Source organism: Rhincodon typus, chromosome 5 (genome assembly GCF_021869965.1).
Source record: "Rhincodon typus isolate 14 chromosome 5, sRhiTyp1.1, whole genome shotgun sequence".
Classification (NCBI taxonomy): Eukaryota; Metazoa; Chordata; class Chondrichthyes; order Orectolobiformes; family Rhincodontidae; genus Rhincodon; species Rhincodon typus.
In genome coordinates this window covers 3,288,667-3,306,810 of record NC_063336.1, presented here as the reverse complement: position 1 = coordinate 3,306,810, position 18,144 = coordinate 3,288,667, and the positions used below count along the sequence as shown (strand labels likewise).

At 42.0% G+C, this 18,144-nt stretch overlaps 2 protein-coding genes across 2 annotated transcripts in view; both read right to left on the bottom strand.

Moving 5' to 3' along the window:
- The window catches only part of LOC109930964 (dynein axonemal heavy chain 8-like), a 2,199,840-nt gene that overhangs the window by 1,944,928 nt on the left and 236,768 nt on the right, over window positions 1-18,144 (bottom strand). The window lies entirely within an intron of this gene.
- Window positions 1-18,144, bottom strand: part of LOC109918465 (dynein axonemal heavy chain 8-like) — an 876,900-nt gene that overhangs the window by 843,670 nt on the left and 15,086 nt on the right. Inside the window, exon 3 of the mRNA XM_048596621.1 lies at window positions 12,414-12,603. Coding sequence (XP_048452578.1) covers window positions 12,414-12,603 — 190 coding nt within the window. The remainder of the gene's footprint in view (window positions 1-12,413; window positions 12,604-18,144) is intronic.

The window sequence follows — 18,144 nt, the reverse complement described above, 5'->3', positions numbered from 1 at the left end:
CTAGACAAGGGTCTAGGCCCGAAACGTCAGCCTCTCTGCTCCTATGATGCTGCTTGGCCTGCTGTGTTCATCCAGCCCTGCACCTTGTGGTGAACCTACAAAACAGGTCTACTTGTATCCCAAACAGCATAAGCAGCAAGTGATAGACAGAACTAAGCACCTCCACAACCAACAGATCAGATCTCAAGCTCTGCACTCCTGCCACTCTCACTGGAGGAGGAGGCTCTACAAATATCCCCATCCTCAATTATGAAATAGCCTAACACATAAGTGCAAACAATAAGGCTGAAGGATTTGCAGCAATCTTCAGCCAGGAGTGCCAAATGGATGATCCAGCTCCAGTGGTCCCTAGCATTACAGATGTTAGTTTTCAGCCAATTTGATTTACTCCATGTGATATCAAGAAGTGGTTGGAGACAGTGGATACTGCAAAGCTATAGGACCTGACAACATTCCAGTGATAGAACTAAAGACCTGTTCTCCAGAAGATTCCTCACCCTAGCCAAGCTCTTCCAGTACAATTACAACACTAGCATCGATCCGACAAGGTGAAAAATTGCCCAGAAATATATTGTACACAAAACGCAGGACGAATTCAACCTGGCAAATTACTACCCCATTAGTCTCTTCTTAATTGTCAGTAAAAGGATTGAAGACTTCATCAACAATGCAATAATGTAGCAACTGTTCAGCAATAAACTGCTCACTGACACCCAGTTTGGGTTCTGCAAGTACCACTCAGCTCCAGATCTCATCACAGGCTTGATCCAGATATAGAGAAAAGAGCTAAATTTTAGAGGTGAGGTGAGAGTGTCAGCCCTTGACATCAAGACTGCATTCGACCAGTGTGGCATCAAGGAGCCCTAGCAAAACTGGAGTCAGTGTATCAGGGGTCAAACTCTCAACCGGCTCGAGTCATGCCTGACACATAGGAAGGTGGTTGTGGTTGTTGGAGGTCAATCATCTCAGCTCCAGAACTTCTCTGCAAGTGTTCCTCGAGGTAGTGTCCTTGGCCCAACCATCTTCAGCTCCTTCATCAATGACCTTCCCTCCATCATAAGATTGAAAGTGGGGATGTTCACAATAATTGCACAATGTTTAGCACATTCATGACTCCTCAGATACTGAAGCTGTCCATATCCAAATGCAACAAGATCTGGATAATATCAAGGCTTGGTCTGAGAAGTGGCAAGTAACATTCACGCCACACAAATACCAGGCAATGACCATCTCTAATAAGAGACAATCCAATCACTGCCCCTTGACATTCGATAGTGTTACCGTCACTGAATTCCCACTACCAACATCCTTGGGGTCCTCATTGACCAAAAACACAACTGGGCTCACCGCATAAATAAAGTGGGTACAAGAGCAGGTCAGCAGTTAGGAATGCTGCAGCGAGTAACTCACCTCCTGACTCCCTGTCCACCATTTACGAGGCACAAGTCAGAGTAGTGTTGGGAAATTTTGTCTGGCTTTATGGTTTAGATCTTGCTAAGTGTCTTTGATATTTAGATAGCAGTTGTATTTCTTATTTTGTAAAATAAATTTCTGTTCCCTTGTTAAATAAAGTTTGCAGCCTCATGTGAATATTTCTGAGTAATTAACCATCACATTAATTAACTCAAACAATTTTTAAAAATGACCTATCAAGTTAGGATCTGACTTGTCTAGTCGTACAATCAGCTGGGGCATGACAACTGCCTCTTCTCATTCTTTCTCCCAACATGTATCACTTCACACTTCTCCATAATATATCTGACTGACTGGCCTGGATGCCCAGCAGCAGTGTGTAGGTCCTCTCAAACTCCTTTAGCTGATGTCAGTATTGTCACCTTATTGTATTTTGATACCATAGGACCGGCGACTGCAATTGGACAGCAGCAAACAAAGGTCTGACGGATCCTGCCTTAGGAGGACAAATGGCCCTTGGATAAGCCTGAACCAATCTGGTGTTAGCACATGCAACTGAACTGACTGTAAATGATTAACCAGCCAACACCAATGGCTGTAAATAACCTCCTGACCCCGACGGCTATAGATAACCCCTGACTCTAAAAGCTGTATACACCTCCTGACCCTGTCAGCTGTAAATAGCCCCGTGACCCCGACTGCTGTAAACACCTTCTGACCCTGTCAACTGTAAATAACCCACTGACCCCAATGGCTGTAAACGCTTCCTAACTCTGTCGGCTATAGACAGCTCCCACCTAGCCTTCTCAACTATAAATATCCCTGCCAGCTGTAAACTTTCAGTTTAAGAAAAAGTGAAAACAGCTTTACTTTCAGTTTAGAAAAGTAGAGGGAGTTCTACTACATATCTAATCCTCTGCTATCCCTGTCCTGGGACTGTTTGATCGGTACAGCATTGAAGGCACTTGACTTTTAATTTAAGAGCATAGACAGCAGTTAAGGTTAGGTGGATTGGCCATGCTAAATTGCCCATAGTGTCCAGGGATGTGCAGGTTGGGTAGATTGCCCATGGGAAATGCAGGATTACAGGGATAAGTTAGAGGGGTAGGTCTGGGTGGGATGCTCTTTGGAGGGTCGGTGTGGACTCAATGGCCCAAATGGCCTGCTCCCACACTGCAGGGACTCTATGATTATATGATCCAGTTTGAAAAGTAGAGGTGATTTCATTCTGTGTCTAAACTCATTCTGCACTATCATGGGAGTTTCATCAGGTGCAGTGTGGAGGAAGACTTACTTTCAGAGAAATGGCAGATGGAGTTTAATTGAACAAGTGTGAGGTGATGAAGTTTGCATGTCAAATATAAGAGGAAAGTTTACAGTAAATGGTAGGACCCTTAGGAGCATTGATATACAGAGGAATCTTGGGGTCCAACTCCATAGCTCCCTGAAATTGGCAACATAAATGGATAAGATGGTAAAGAAGGAATACAGCATGCTTGTCTTCAACATTTGGAGCATTGTGTACAAAAGTTGGCAAGTCAACTTGCAACTGTGTAAAATTTAGTCAGGCAACATTGGAAGTATTGTGTACAGTTCTGTTCCCTACACTACAGGAAAAGGTGAAGGCTTCGGAGAAGATGCAAAAGAGGTTAATCAGGATGTTGCCTGGATTGAAAAGTATTAGCTATAAGGAGAGATGGGACAAATTTGGATTGCTTTTGCTGGAACATCAGAGGCTGAGGGGCAACCTGACAAAACATAAAAATATGAAAGGCTCGGATAAAGTGTATAGTCAGAAGTGATATACTGAGGGGGCATAGGTTTCAGGTGACAGATGAAAAGATTAAGGAAGATGTGCGAGGAAAGTTTTCTTACACAGAGGTTGGTAGGTGCCTAGAATGCACTGTCAAAGGAGGCAGAAGAAGCAGACATGATAGTAAAGTTTAAGAGGCACTTATACAGTCACATGAACAGGCAGGCAATAGAGCATACAGATCATGTGCAGGCAAATGGGGTTAGTTTGAAATGGCAAGATTGTTGGCACAGTTGGCCAAAGGGCCTGTTTCTGTACTGTATTATTCTATGTTCTATTTCTATGGTCTATATTTCATCTGTCATGGGTCCATCCTTTCTACCAACTTAGATCTTGCAAAGAACAAAGAGTAAAGTGCATGAACAGGCCATTTGGCCCACCAAGACTGCACCGACATATCACGCCTTTCTAAACTTAAAAACTTCTGTATCTATGCGATTCATATCCCTCTATTTCCTGCCTATACATTTACCTGTCAAGATGACTCTTAAACCTTGCGACTGTATCTGCTTCTATCCCCTCCTCTGGCAGTGCATTTCAGGAACTTATTACCCTCTGTTTAAAAACGCTGCCTCTTACATTTCCTTTAAACTATCCTCCCCCCGCCACCAACTTTTGCCTTAAACCTATGTCCTGTAATAATTGACATTTCTACCCTGGGAAAAAAGATTCTGACTATCCATTCTATGCATGACCTTCATAATTTTGTAAACTTCTAACTGGTCACTCCTCATCCTTCAACTTCATGTGAAAACAAACCAAGTTTGTCCAATCTCTCCTCATAGCCAACACCCTCCAAATCAGGCAACATCCTGGTAAACCTTTCCTGTACCCTCTCCAAAGCCGTTATATCCTCCTAGCAGTGTGGTGACCAGAACTAAATGCAATATTCCAAAGATAGTAGGAACTGCAGATGCTGGAGAATCCGAGACAACAAGGTGCAGGGCTGGATGAACACAGCAGGCCAAGCAGCATCATACGAGCAGAGAGGCTGACGTTTCGGGCCTAGACCCTTCATCAGAAAAGGGGGAGGCGAAGGGGGTTCCGAAATAAATAGGGAGAGAGTGGGAGGCGGATAGAAGAGGGATAGAGGAGAGGACAGGTGGAGAGGAAACAAACAGGTCGAAGAGGCGGGGATGGAGCCAGTAAAGGTGAGTGTAGGTAGGGAGTTAGGAAGGGGATAGGTCAGTCCTGGGAGGACGGACAGGTCAAGGGGGCGGGTTGAGGTTGGTCGGTAGGAGATGGAGGTGTGGCTTGAGGTGGGAGGAGGGGCTAGGTGGGAGGAAGAACAGGTTAGGGAGGCAGGGACGAGCTGGACTGGTTTTGGGATGTGGTAAGGGGAGGGGAGATTTTGAAACTTGTGAAATCCACATTGATACCATTGGGCTGCAGGGTTCCCAAGCGGAATATGAGTTACTGTTCCTGCAACCTTCGGGTGGCATCGTTGTGGCACTGCAGGAGGCCCAGGATGGACATGTCGTCTGAGGAATGGGAGGGGGAGTTGAAATGGTTCGCGACTGGGAGGTGCAGTTGTTTATTGCGAACCGAGCGTAGGTGTTCTGCAAAGCGGTCCCCGAGCCTCCGCTTGGTTTCCCCGATGTAGAGGTAGCCACACCGGGTACAGCGGACGCAGTATACCACATTGGCAGATGTGCAGGTGAACATCTGCTTGATGTGGAAAGTCTTCTTGGGGCCTGGGATGGGGGTGAGGGAGGAGGTATGGGGGCAGGTGTAGCACTTCCTGCGGTTGCAGGGAAAAGTGCCGGGTGTGGTGGAGCTGGAAGGGAGTGTGGAGCGGACAAGGGAGTCACGGAGAGAGTTGTCCCTCCGCAAAGCAGATAAGGGTGGGGAGGGAAAGATGTCTTTGGTGGTGGGGTTGGATTGCAGATGGCGGAATTGTCGGAGGATGATGCGTTGGATCCGGAGGTTGGTGGGGTAGTACGTGAGGACGAGGGGGATTCTTTTTACGTGGAACAATCCCTCTTCCGTACCTACACCGGCCCTAAACCCCACCTCTTCCTCCGTTACATTGATGACTGTACCGGCGCCGCCTCGTGCTCCCACGAGGAGCTCGAACAGTTCATACACTTCACTAACACCTTCCACCCCAACCTTAAGTTTACCTGGACCATCTCTAACACCTCTCTCCCCTTCCTGGACCTCTCTGTCTCCATATCGGGCAACCACCTAGAAACCGATATTCATTTCAAGCCCACCGACTCCCACAGCTACCTAGAATACTCCTCCTTCCACCCACCTTCCTGCAAAAATGCTATCCCCTATTCCCAATTCCTTCGCCTCCGCCGCATCTGCTCCCAGGATGAGGCATTCCACTCCCGTACATCTCAGTTGTCCTCGTTTTTCAAGGACCGTAACTTCCCCCCCTCGGTGGTCGAGAACACCCTCAACCGTGTCTTCCACATCTCCCGCACCTCATCCCTCACACCCCATCCACGCAATAAGAACCAAAAAAGAATTACTGGCCTGTAATTTCCCATTTATCGCTGTTGGCCTTCTTAACCAATGGAATGACTTTGGCTATTCTCCAATCCTGTGGCACCTCTCCTTTCACTAAACAGGATACAAAGATTTCATACTAGGCCCCAGCAATTTCTTCACCTGCCTCCCTTTGCATTCTGGAATCAATCCCATCAGGTCTTGGGGACTTGTCTACCTTAATCATTTTCAAACACTCAACACCATCTTTTTTATATTGACATGCCCTAGAATATCAACATAAGACATAGGAGATGAGGAGGCCATCTGGCCTATCGAGCCTGCTCCGCCATTCAATAAGATCATGGCTGATCTTTTTGTGGACTCAGCTCCTCTTACCCGCCCATTCACCATAACCCTTAATTTCTTTACAGTTCAAAAATCTATCTTCGTCTTAAAAAGATTTATCAACCTAGCCGTAACTGCTTCACTGGGCAGGGAATTCCACAGGTTCACAACCCTTTTGGTGAAGAAGTTCCTCCTCAACTCAGTCCTAAACTTGCTCCCCCTTATTTTGAGGCTATGCCCCCAGGTCTTGTTTCACCCACCAGTGGGAAAAACCTCCCTGTTTCTATCTTATCTATTCCCTTCATCATTTTATACGTTTCTATATGACTCCCCCTCACTCTTCTAAATTCCAATGAGTATAGTCCCAGTCTACTCAATCTCTCCTCATAAGGCAACCCTCTCAACTAGAATCAACCTAGTGAAATCGTCTGTACCCCTCCAGTGCCAGTACATCCTCCCTCAAGTAAGGAGACCAAAACTGTACACAGTACTCCAGGTGTGGCCTCACCAGCACCCTATACAGCTACAGCATAACCTCTCTATTTTTAAACTCTATCCTTCTAGCAATGAATGAAAATATTCCATTTGCCTTCTTAGTTGCCTGCTGCTGCTGCAAACCAACTTTTTGTGATTCATGCGGCATGATGCAATTCTTCACATTTAAATAAAAGTCCATTTTGGTGTTATTCCTACCAAAATGGATGACCTCACATTTACCAACAATGTACTCCATCTGCCGCACACTTGCCCAGTCACTTAACCTATCTATATCACTCTGCAGACTTTCAGTGTCCTCTACACAATTTGCTCTACCACTCATCTTGGTGTCATCTGCTCCTCTATCATGTCCATCATCCAATATGTCTTTCTCCTTTGTGAATACCGATGCAAAGTAAGGACCTTATCCACTTCCTCTGACTCCTCCATAAATTCCCCCCTTTGTCCTTGAATAGACCTATCCTTTCCCTAGCTACCCTCTTGCTTCTTACACATGTGTAAAACGCCTTGGGATTTTCCTTAATCCTGTTTGCCAAAGATGGTTCCTTCTAGCACTTCTGATTTCTTGTCTGAGTTCTTTCCTGCTATCTTGTATTCTTCGAGGGTTCTGTCTGTCTTAAGTTTCCAAAACCTTGTGTATGCCTTTTTTTTTGGCAAACCTCTCAGTTTCTCCTCAAATATCCGCCCCAAATCTACATTCCTCAGTTCCTGCCTAATATTGTGAAGTTACCCTTCTCTCAATTTAACACATTCACCCGAGGACTACCCTGTCCTTGTTCATGAGTAACTTAAAACTTACAGAATTATGGTCACTGTTCCCAAAATGCTCCCCCACTGAAACTTCAATCACCTGGTTGGGCTCATTCCCCAGACCTAGCTCAAGTATGACTCCTACTTTCACCTGAAATATCTAAATCCTGGAACATTAAGCTACCAGTCTTGTCCCTCTCTCAAAGCTACAACATCATTGTTATATGTATTAATCCAAGCTTTAAGTTAATTTGTCTTACCTGTAATACTTCTCACGTTAAAACAAATGCAGCTCAGATTGCCAGTCCTGCCGTGTTCAGTAACCTCTCCCTATCTCTTTTTCCTCTTAACCTTATGGCCTTAGTCTCTAACTCCACCTTGGTCATTTTACTTGCTGATCTATTGCTCTGGTTCCTGCCCCCTTGTCACACTAATTTAAAGCCCCAGAACAGCACTAGCAAAAATCCTTGCCAGGATATTGGTGCCCCTCCAGTTTAGATGCCACCTGTCCTTCTTGTACAGGCCCCACCTGCCCCTGAAGACATTCCACTGATCCACATGCCTGAAGCCTTTCCACCTACACAGCTCTTTAGCGAAGTACTTAACTGTACTATCTTCCTATTCCTAGGCTCACTGGCAAGTGGCATGGAAAGTTTTCCCAAGATTACAACCCTAGAGGTCCTGCTTTTCAATTTCCTACCGAACTCCTTGAATCCCTTTGCAGGACCTTATTTCTCTTTCTGCCTATGTCATTAGTACCAATATGGATCACAACCTTTGGCTGCTCACCCTCCCTTTTCAGAATATCCTTTACCCTGGATGAGGGAGGCAACACACCATCCTAGAGTCTCACTCACAGCTACAGAAATGCCTATCTCTTCCCCGAATGTACAGTTTCCTATCACTACCACTCACCTACACTTCAACCCTCCCTGCTATACAACAGTGCTAGTCATGGTGCCACTGATCTGGCTGCTGCTGCTGCTGCTGCTTTCCCCTGAAAGTCCATCACCTCTTTGAGAGGGGAATAGCCACAGAGGTCTCCTGCACTGACTGCTCAGATTTACAGGTCTTCCTAGTGGTCACCCAACACTTTTCTGTCTGGTGAGGACCATACTGGTGATGTGACCAGCTTGCTAAACATGCTATCCATGATGTTGTCAGCCTCATGGATGGCGTAGAATCAATCCATTCACAGCTCCAGACACTCCATGAAACAAACTAGGAGCTACAACTGAACATACTTAGTCATAGTCAGCATGGACACTGGAAGTGTCCCTGATTTCCCACATATAGCAGGAGGAGCCTTCCGCAGGGTTCCTGAGCAGCCAAGCCTGTCCTGATCCTTTTCTCAGTCGTGTTGACTGAGCCAACTTCTTCCAGGGCCCTCCTTGTTTTCTTCTCACCAGCATCTTCTGTTAGATCCTCTTCCTCCTGATGAGAACCAGGTCCTTTGCATTCCCCTTCTCAGTCATGGTGACTGAGCTGACTTCTCCCAGAACCCTCCTCGGTTGCTTCTCACCAGTGTCCTCTGTTAGTTGCTCTTCCGCCTGATGAGCATTAGGTCCTTTGCGATCCCCTTCTCAGTCGTGTCGACTGAGCTGACATCTCGAGAATCCTGCTCAGTCGCTTCTCACCAGCACCTTCTATCAAGAAAGGTGGCACCATACAAGATAGCAATAGCAATAACTGCAGATGCTGGAGTCAGAGACAACACAGTGTGGAGCTGGAGGAAAACAGCGGGTCAGGCAGCATCAGAGGAGCAGGAAAGTTGACATTTCAGGTCGTGACTCTTCTTCAGAAAACCCCCCATTTAAATCCCAGAATTAAATCTGGCTTGATAGATTTTTTTTTTAGCATTGTGTTCATTCAATGCAAAATATTCACCCAAGCTGTAGATTTCTTTTTAATAGTAGGACAGAAGTTTATTATGCAAAAAAAGCAACCCAAATTATCTAAATATAGAAGCTTGTAGAACAATATGAAAACACAGACCAAAACACAGTTGCATCCATTTGGCAATATATCATTTTACATGGATTCAAATTCCAAAGAAATTACCTTTCCATATCAAATCTTTAGGTTTGACCCAATTGCTTCTCCTAGTTTTGTTCGATGAACTATGAGTTCTTTCACAATGCTCACAAAATAGAAAGCTTAAACTTTCTCAGTTTTTGAATAATCTGCAGATTTCTAACAAAACACTTCTGGGTCTTCTTTTACCCCAAAGTAATTGTGTTTCCTTGAACTATCGTATACTCATTTTTAGAAGAGAAACTATGTTTCAGGTCTACTCCAGAACTGCCTTGAAACCCCTCAATCACCTTGATTACTCTACACCAAAATCAAACTGATGCGTTTCAATGTTTACTCCCTTCTCATAAAATTCACATTATTAAAAATCTTTCATTAACAGTCCAGAGAGTCAGATGGTCTCTGACACACATTGGGTTAGGTAATGGTTCTGAGAGGACTCTGACTTTGTTTTTCTTTAAACCCTTCACAAAAGTAACCAATGCCCATATGCAACTAGTTTGAAGTTGAAACTAAAATACATGATATTGAAATCACACACCTTTCATCATACTTTCCTTTGTCTTTGTAGCAGTGTTATACACTGAGTGGCTTGCTAGACCATTTCACAGGACATTTAAGAGTCAACCACACTGCTGTGGTCTGAAGTCACATATGTAGACCAGGCCAGGTAAGCAAACTTATTCCCTCGAAGAACATTAGTGAATCAGATTTTTTTACAACAATCACCAGTGCTTACATGGTCACCATTAGACCAGATTATATTTTATTGTATTTTTTAGGGCATTGTTCGGCATTCCACTTCATGTGGGAACCTTCCCTTACTCATGTTGCAATTTGAGTGCAGGCTGATGGTGTCTAATGCTGTGGCCTCCTGAGATAGTTCACATGGAAGAAAACTGACCTCCTGTACTCATCCAACTACGCCTGCAGATCTTTGTCTGTGCAGCAGGGGGCAAGTTTGCCTTTCTTTTGAGACATTGCTTTGATGTTAAATATCAGCAGCACAGAATGAGAAGTCATTGCTGGCTTGCAGCAATTGAAGAGCTGTCTAACTAGACTTTAATTATTGGGCAAGGGATGTGGAAGCCAGAAGGTCCTAGGTGTGGCAGCCATTTCCAACTCATGCTCCACAAGATTCCACAAGAAACATATCTAACATCTCAGTTGCACAATTGGTGAAAAGTAGAAGTTTGCGCAAAAAAAATCCATATTGGATTCTTGTTGAGTGGATGTCATGAAACTCACCACCACACTTTATTTTAAAATCAAGCTGTTCAGGTATGCTAGTATACACCTCTATAAATAGGTTGAACTTGAACCCAGGACTTTAGTCAGGAAATAGGGACACTACCACTGCACTGCAAGAACCCTTACCACCACACTTTAACTGCATTTGAGTACATTCCGCCCAAAAGACTTGGCTTCAAATTCTGCCTGCTCAGAGGTGTATCATAACACACCTGACCAGGTTGATATAAAAATATTTAAAACCACCAAGCTTGAGCACAATTATGTCTGAAATTGTAACTGGGGAAAAAATAACTTGTGAGCAAGTCCTCTAATTTAAATTCACCTGAAGTTAAGGGATAAACAAATAAATTCCTTAAAAAGAACTAATGGAAAACAGTCTAGGTGTTTTTTTTCTATTAAGAAAGGGAAGATTTGTTTTGGGAAAAAATAAGTTCAATACCTGTCAGCATAGCAACACCTTTATTTATATTTGGGATAACTTTAAAAAAGGAAAATAGCAAGTTATTTTTTAGGGAAGTTTTTTTTTAAGAAAGCCAAACAAGCAACAAATGGTTATCCTGGGAACTATGTGGGAACACTTAATTTATGCTTTAAAGATTATTTTAAAACAATTTATTGAACAGTAAAGTTTCTCCAGAACTTCTAAAAGGGATAAAATAGTAATTAATGGGATGCCCAAGTTAGAACGAAATTAGGAAGAACTCACCCCGGGTTTAGTTCAATGAAACGTACCAATGTACGTTGTGTTGAACGTAAAGCCTAAATAAGGCTAATAAGTTGAATGATTTCTTTTGGGGATTTGTACCTCCTTGCCTGTGAACTTTGTAAGGGAATTGAATTTCACAGTCTGGCTACACCCACAACATTACAATCATGTAGAGATGGATAAGCAAAGATCTTATGACAGACACTACTGCCTTCCATATTTTGATAAGATCACCTGAAATTCAAGAAAGTTTGGAATGATGCTGATAAACTGTTAGAAATGTGCAGAAGTGATTTATTACATGTGAAGTAACTAACACATGGAGTGAATAGAGAAAATACACAGAAGAATGGGACTCATACATGTAAATCTGTTTTCTATTATTCAGTCATTGGTGGGATGTCAGCACAACTAGCTAGACCAGTACTTAATGTCCATCCCTAAATGCCTAATTGGTGATGACCTGCCTTCTTGAATCATTACAATCCATTTGGTGCAGATACACCTACAGTGCTACTACGGAGGCACTTCCAGGATTTTTACCCAGCAACACTGAAGGAATGGCAATATATTTCCAAGCCAGGACAGTGAGTGGCTTGGAGGGAATACCACTATTTGACTAACTGGTTAACGCAACCTGAAGAGTATGAAAAAGAATAAGTATTTTAAATGATCAATGCGCTGCATCTATAGGGAAACTGATTTTTGAAAATAAGCATGGAAATGGTGAGGGAGTAAAAATTAAAGGGAATTTTGGGTTGGGACAACAGAAGGCTAAAGAGGTGACAACAGAGGTGATTAATAGTGAATCAGAATTATCCACAAGATTCATATGAAGAAAAGGTGGATAATCTTCTAAGTTCTTTCTAATTGTTTAACTCTCAATGGTGGGTCTTCTCTAATGATGGGGGAAGGTTCACCTCATGCCCATTAAAAACTTGATGGCTACTAAATGGCTGTGGAACAAGCAGCCAAGCATAGGTTGATATCCTCTTCCAGCATAAACATCATCCCTACTGTATTAATCGATCAACACAAGATATTATCTAAGTTGCCAATGGTTTCCAATTAAATTGTATGATATGAACAATAATCCACTATTTAAATATGTGATAAAATTTATCTAATTCACAGACCAATTTAACTGTTAAAATGGCTTACCATTTAGGAATCTGATGTATCTGCGAACAATATCTTTGAAAGCTTTCTTCTCTCTGTGCCCATGTATTGACTGGTTCAGTGCTCCCCATTTGTCAGATGCAGAAATAGCATGGACAAAAATATTTCCCAGCATTTTCGCAGCACCAGTGAGAATTCCATCAGTACAATCCAAAACACAAAAGTATATCTCCTGCAAGTAGGTATACCGGTTAACCAAATGTGAGTATACCAAAATTCATGGAAAATGCAAGTACAATAATTCCTTAGCTTCTCATCTGTATCACCACACAGAAAAAAGTAAGATTATCTACAAAAGCATACTTCACTGCTAGCAGGGAACCTAAAATAAAAAACTGAAAATGCTGGAAATTCTCATCAGAACTCAACAGGAACGTCATAACCTGAAAACATAAGATAACTCTGTTTTTCTCTCTCCACAAATAATTTGATGACACCTTTCGCATTTTCTGTGTTCAACTGAAGATTATCTACTTGATACAGTCAAAGCCATAGTATCATTACAACATAAAAGATAATATTTCAAAGTAAAGCAGAAGCAATGTCACCAGTGTCCTGGTGAATGTTTATCCTCAATCAAAGCACTAAGCAGATTCCCTCGGCATGAGCACATTGGTGTTTGTGTGAGCTTGTTGTGCTATGAAATGCTATGAAACTAAAACACTCTGGTTAGTCAAGATGAAGGATGTGACAGAATACAGAAATAGTAACAACAACTTACTTTTACACAGAATCTTTAATGTGACAAACAAGCCAAGTCATTTAACAACACATATCAGACAAATTATTACTCCATAAAAACCTAAAGAACTGCGGATGCTATATAGCAGGAACAAAAACAGAAGTTGCTGGAAAAGCTCAGCAGATCTGGCAGCATCTGTGAAGAAAAATCAGAATTAACGTTTTGGGTCTGGTGGCCCTTCCGCAGAAGGTTCTGAGGAAGGGTCACTGGACCCAAAACATTAATTCTGATTTTTCTTCAGAGATGCTGCCAGACCTGGTGAGTTTTTCCGGCAACTTCTGTTTTTGTTCCAAATTATTACACCAGGTTACATCAGGTAAAATTAGGCGATCAAAAGCTAGGTCAAACTAATAGATTTTAAGCAGTGTCATAAAAGAAATAAGAGAGATTGGAAGGTGAAGAGGTTTCCAGAGGGAGTTCCAGAACTTCAATTCTCAGCATTCTAAGGCACATTGCCAATAGTAAAGCTGCAAATGAGATTTAGTACAGATAAGTGAAAAATATTATATCAGCAGAAAATATTGGGAGCATTCTTAATAAATGGTGTCAAACTAGCTAGGAAAGTAGTTAAAGTATATTTGGGAATAATAATATCTATTCCTGTAAGGTAAAAGGTAAAGCTGCCATTGTCCAAGAAGACCATAGGGTTGCCTTTTCACAAGACAGAGACATAAGTGGTGAGATTAAACTGAGGGTCTCCAGGTCTCAGGTAAGGGGGGATGTTGAGAAGGCAGGTTACAACATTTAAAAAACATTAGGGCAGGTACATGGGCAGGAAAGGTTTAGAGGGATTATGGGCCAACCGCAGGCAAATAGGGCTAGTTCAGTTTGGGAAACCTGGTTGACATGGAGGGGTTGGACCAAAGGGTCTTCTTCCAGGCTGTATGAATCTATAACTCTATGACTACAGAGACTACCTTTCAATTCTAAATTTATTGATTGAATTTAAATTCGCCCAGCTGCCATTGTGGAATTTGAACCCATGCTCTCAGAGCATTAGATTGGGCCTCTGGATTGCTGCTACCAAAAAGTTGTCTCATGATCTGCAGTTGCTGCCTTATCACAGCCCTGCATTGAGCAATGTATCTATTTAAAAGATATTAGTATATCATTATGTTACTTCAGGAAGTCGCAATGTATTTTACGACTGATTAGGTACTTTTAGAAAGTAGCCAAACTTGGTAAACTAGGCAATGCAACATCCAAAGGAAGTGCAATATTCACAGTGTGCACAGCAAGCTCACACAAACACCAATGTGCTCATGCCGAGGGAATCTGCTTAGTGCTTTGATTGAGGATAAACATTCACCAGTACACTGGTGACATTGCTTCTGCTTTACTTTGAAATATTATCTTTTATGTTGTAATGATACTATGGCTTTGACAGGTAGAATAGAAGTATAGAATATCCTTTGTTGTCACGTGTACTCCATTGCAGAAGTACAGTGAAAAACTTTTACAATCTACCTCTTATGGCACCATCTCAGGTACAAGTACCTAGGTACAAATCTGTATTTTGTCCTGGTTTTTTTAATGAAGAGAGGTTGAGACAGAGGTACCGAACAGTCTGTTTCAAGCAAATTTAGGAAACAGCTTGTGAAGTCTTGGTTTTCTTTTTAAGTTGGAACAATAGAAGCAGCGTGGAAGGCCACTGTCAGACATCACGAAACAGGGTTTTTTGTTTAGCTTTCAGTGGCTGTTGGGGTTTGGAAGTTGGCCGTGGAAGCTCTCTCTCTCTCTCTCTGTTACAGCTAAAAGCTTGGGTTTTCTTTCTGCTGCTAGAATCGCATGCAAGACAATCTATTTTACTGACTTTGCCTTTACCAAGGGTATGTTTATGGAATGTTGTTGGATTGGAAGAGTTGCTGTTTAATAGATAAATAATCTATTTTTCTGTTAAGTTTTCCAATAAAGTCAAGTTATTCCAATTCTTCTTTCTTTTGTTTGTATTTTAACTGGAGGTAAGAATAAAGTGTGTTTTGCTTAAAGCTGAGTAGTGCGATCAATCGAATTACATCTGAAACACAACACCTTAGCTTTAAAAAGATAAAAGTTAGCATCTAGGCTATCTCCCTGATATATTTGGAAGGGCTTTGGGCTGATTCATAACAATGTGCATTTAAGTATTAAGTCACAGCCTTGGTTGAGTATTTCATCTAAAAGGTGACACTTCAAACAGTTTGCACTCATTGCTATTACAGAACCGAGAGCTAATAGGCCAGCCATCCAAAAAAATGAATTTACAGAACAAAAAGAATCTGGGGTTTACTAAGAATGCCCCAACTTGTTGAACTGCTCCAGTCTAAGTCAGGCAGAGTGTTTAAGCCATGTATGGAACATGCCCAAAAGGAGAACTGTTCACAAGAGGAGGTAGGTGACAAGGGAGTCAATGTCAGATTAATAACATTCTACTTCTCATCTATCTGTAAGCAGAGTTGCTGTATTTTTTTTACTTATCTTTGTTTCTCCCCTTTGAACTCGGGCATAGCACATTCACCCAAACCCTCTGCTTGCAAAGTCCACTTTGAAAAAACACTATAACAAACTGCCTTCAGGGTTTTAAAAAACTTCAGTCATGAATTCAAACTCAGAGTATGGCAGTTGCAACACACACACATAGACAAGATAGGGCAAATGAGCCGAGGAGTGGCAGGTCGAGTTTAATTTAGATAAATGCGAGATGTGGCATTTTGGTAGGGCAAATGAGGGCAGGACTTACATATTTAATCATAAGATCCTGGGGAGTGTTGCAGAACAAAGAGACCATGGGTGCAGGTTCTCAGTTCCTTGAAAGCAGAGTCGCAGTTAGACAGGGTGGTGAAGAAGGCTTTTGGTATGCTTGCCTTTATTGATCAGTGCATTGAGTATAGGAGTTGGGAGATCATGCTGCGGCTGTACGGGATATTGGTTAGGCCTCTTTTGAAATACTGCTTTCAATTCTGGTCTCCCTACTATAGGAAGAATATTGCGAAACTTGAAAGATTTACAAGGATATTGCCAGGGTTGGAGGGTTTGAGCTATAAGGAAGAGGCTGAATAGGCTGGAGCTATTTTCCCTGGAGCCTTAGAGGCTGAGGGGCGGCCTTTATAGAAGTTTATAAAATCATGAGTGGCATGGATAGAGTTAATAGTAAAGGTCTTTTCCCAGAGTAGGGGAGACCAAAACAAGAGGACACAGGTTTAAGGTGAGAAGGGAAAGATTTAAAAGGGACCTAAGGTGCAACTTTTTCATGCAGAATATGGTGTGTGTATGGAATGAGCTGCCAGAGGAGGTAGTGGAGGCTGGTACAATTAGAACATTTAAAAGGCATCTGGATGGGTACATGAATGGGTACATCTGGAAGGGTTTAGAGAGTTATGGGCCAAATGCTGGCAGATCAGATGAGTTTAGGATAGCTGGTCAGCACAGTCCAGTTAGACCAAAGGGTCTGTTTCCGTGCTGTATATCTCTATGACTCTATTGTTCTAAAATAAACAACGTACTACATTAAAATTCTGGAATTTGATTGGCCTTAAGTACATGTAGCATGGAAAACAGTTTTCTGGTTTCAGTTTGGGGCAGTTCTGTAGGATTCTTTGCAAAGGCTAAATATGTAAAGCAGGGAAAAGGTAGTTTAGAGTTGTAAGGAGTTTAGTTTAAAAAGATCCACAGCAATAGTGGTTGATTAAAATCCTGAAGGGATTATGTGAAGCTGAGGATCTTTAAGCTCAGTTATGTGATGAATCAAGAGGCTATCAGGTTCTCATGAATGGGAATTAAAGTCTCAGCCATGTCAAATCCTATGCGGTTTTAGAGAGACGATTTCTCTTCAGTATTTGAGAATTGCAATGGGATTCTCTTGGGATTAAGAGGATTGTAGTTTTACTGTATGTTTCAAAGTCTTTAAAAATGTTTTACATATAAATAGTTTGATTTATTTTATTTTATCTTTATTTCTTTTGTATCATAAAATTTTGTTTTATTATTGCTAAACCCAAAATTTATATGTTGCTGTTCAAGTGAAAAATCAGCTTGTTAATATAAAAAAAATATATACCATTTATAATGGATGATGTCACAGGATTAGAGGAGACAGATTGAGGGTTTTGCGAAAAGATGGATGAACAAGAGTTTTTTTTTAAGGCAGTAACTGATAATATGCAGAAAACACTGCCTATGAATGCCAGAGATGGTAGTGGCTGGTACATTACAACATTTAAAAGGCTGGGTAAATGAACAGGAAGGGTTCAGAGAGATATGGGCCAAATACTGGTAAATGGGGCTAGATTAATTTAGAACATCTGGTTGGCATGGACGAGTCAGACCAAAGGGTCTGTTTCCGTGCTGTACATCTCTATCACTCTATGACTCTGTGATCCATTAGACAGATTTTAGTCTGGGATCTGAGTTGTCCACTAATACCATTAGCTAGGATTATATTAATTTCATGCATCATGTCAACTCAATTATTCACACACCGGAACAACTAACTTTTCCTGTCCTCTGTGCTTCCTTCTCACTCACTGCAGATAATCAATATGCTTCACACAGTCAGAAAACAGAGAGCACATCCAAAATGAGACACAGCCTGAGTGAACATATAGTTTGAGAATTTTAGAGCATGAAAATGGAACTGGTAAGTCTTTCTGTGCTTTCTCCATTTTAAAAGTTTAAAATTCAGTCATCTAGTTAAAAGGTTCGTAATTTAGATGACTCTGCTAAGTGATGGACACCTATCAATCATTTGCCTGAAGTCTGAATAAGACCTCAGTAATTGTTGATTACTGTTGAAACTTAACTAGTGTGAGTCATCTCAGCTCATCTGAACTCTATTTCAAATAGGGCCTGTTGAAACTGCATGATCAGTAAGCTTTGCACAGTCAGGAAGGAGAGATCACATCTGGAGTGGGACACAGCCTGAGTGGTTATATAGTTTGGGAATTCTGAAGCAGCGTGGGAATTCAGTACACAGAGGAAGAGGTGCTGTGTGCT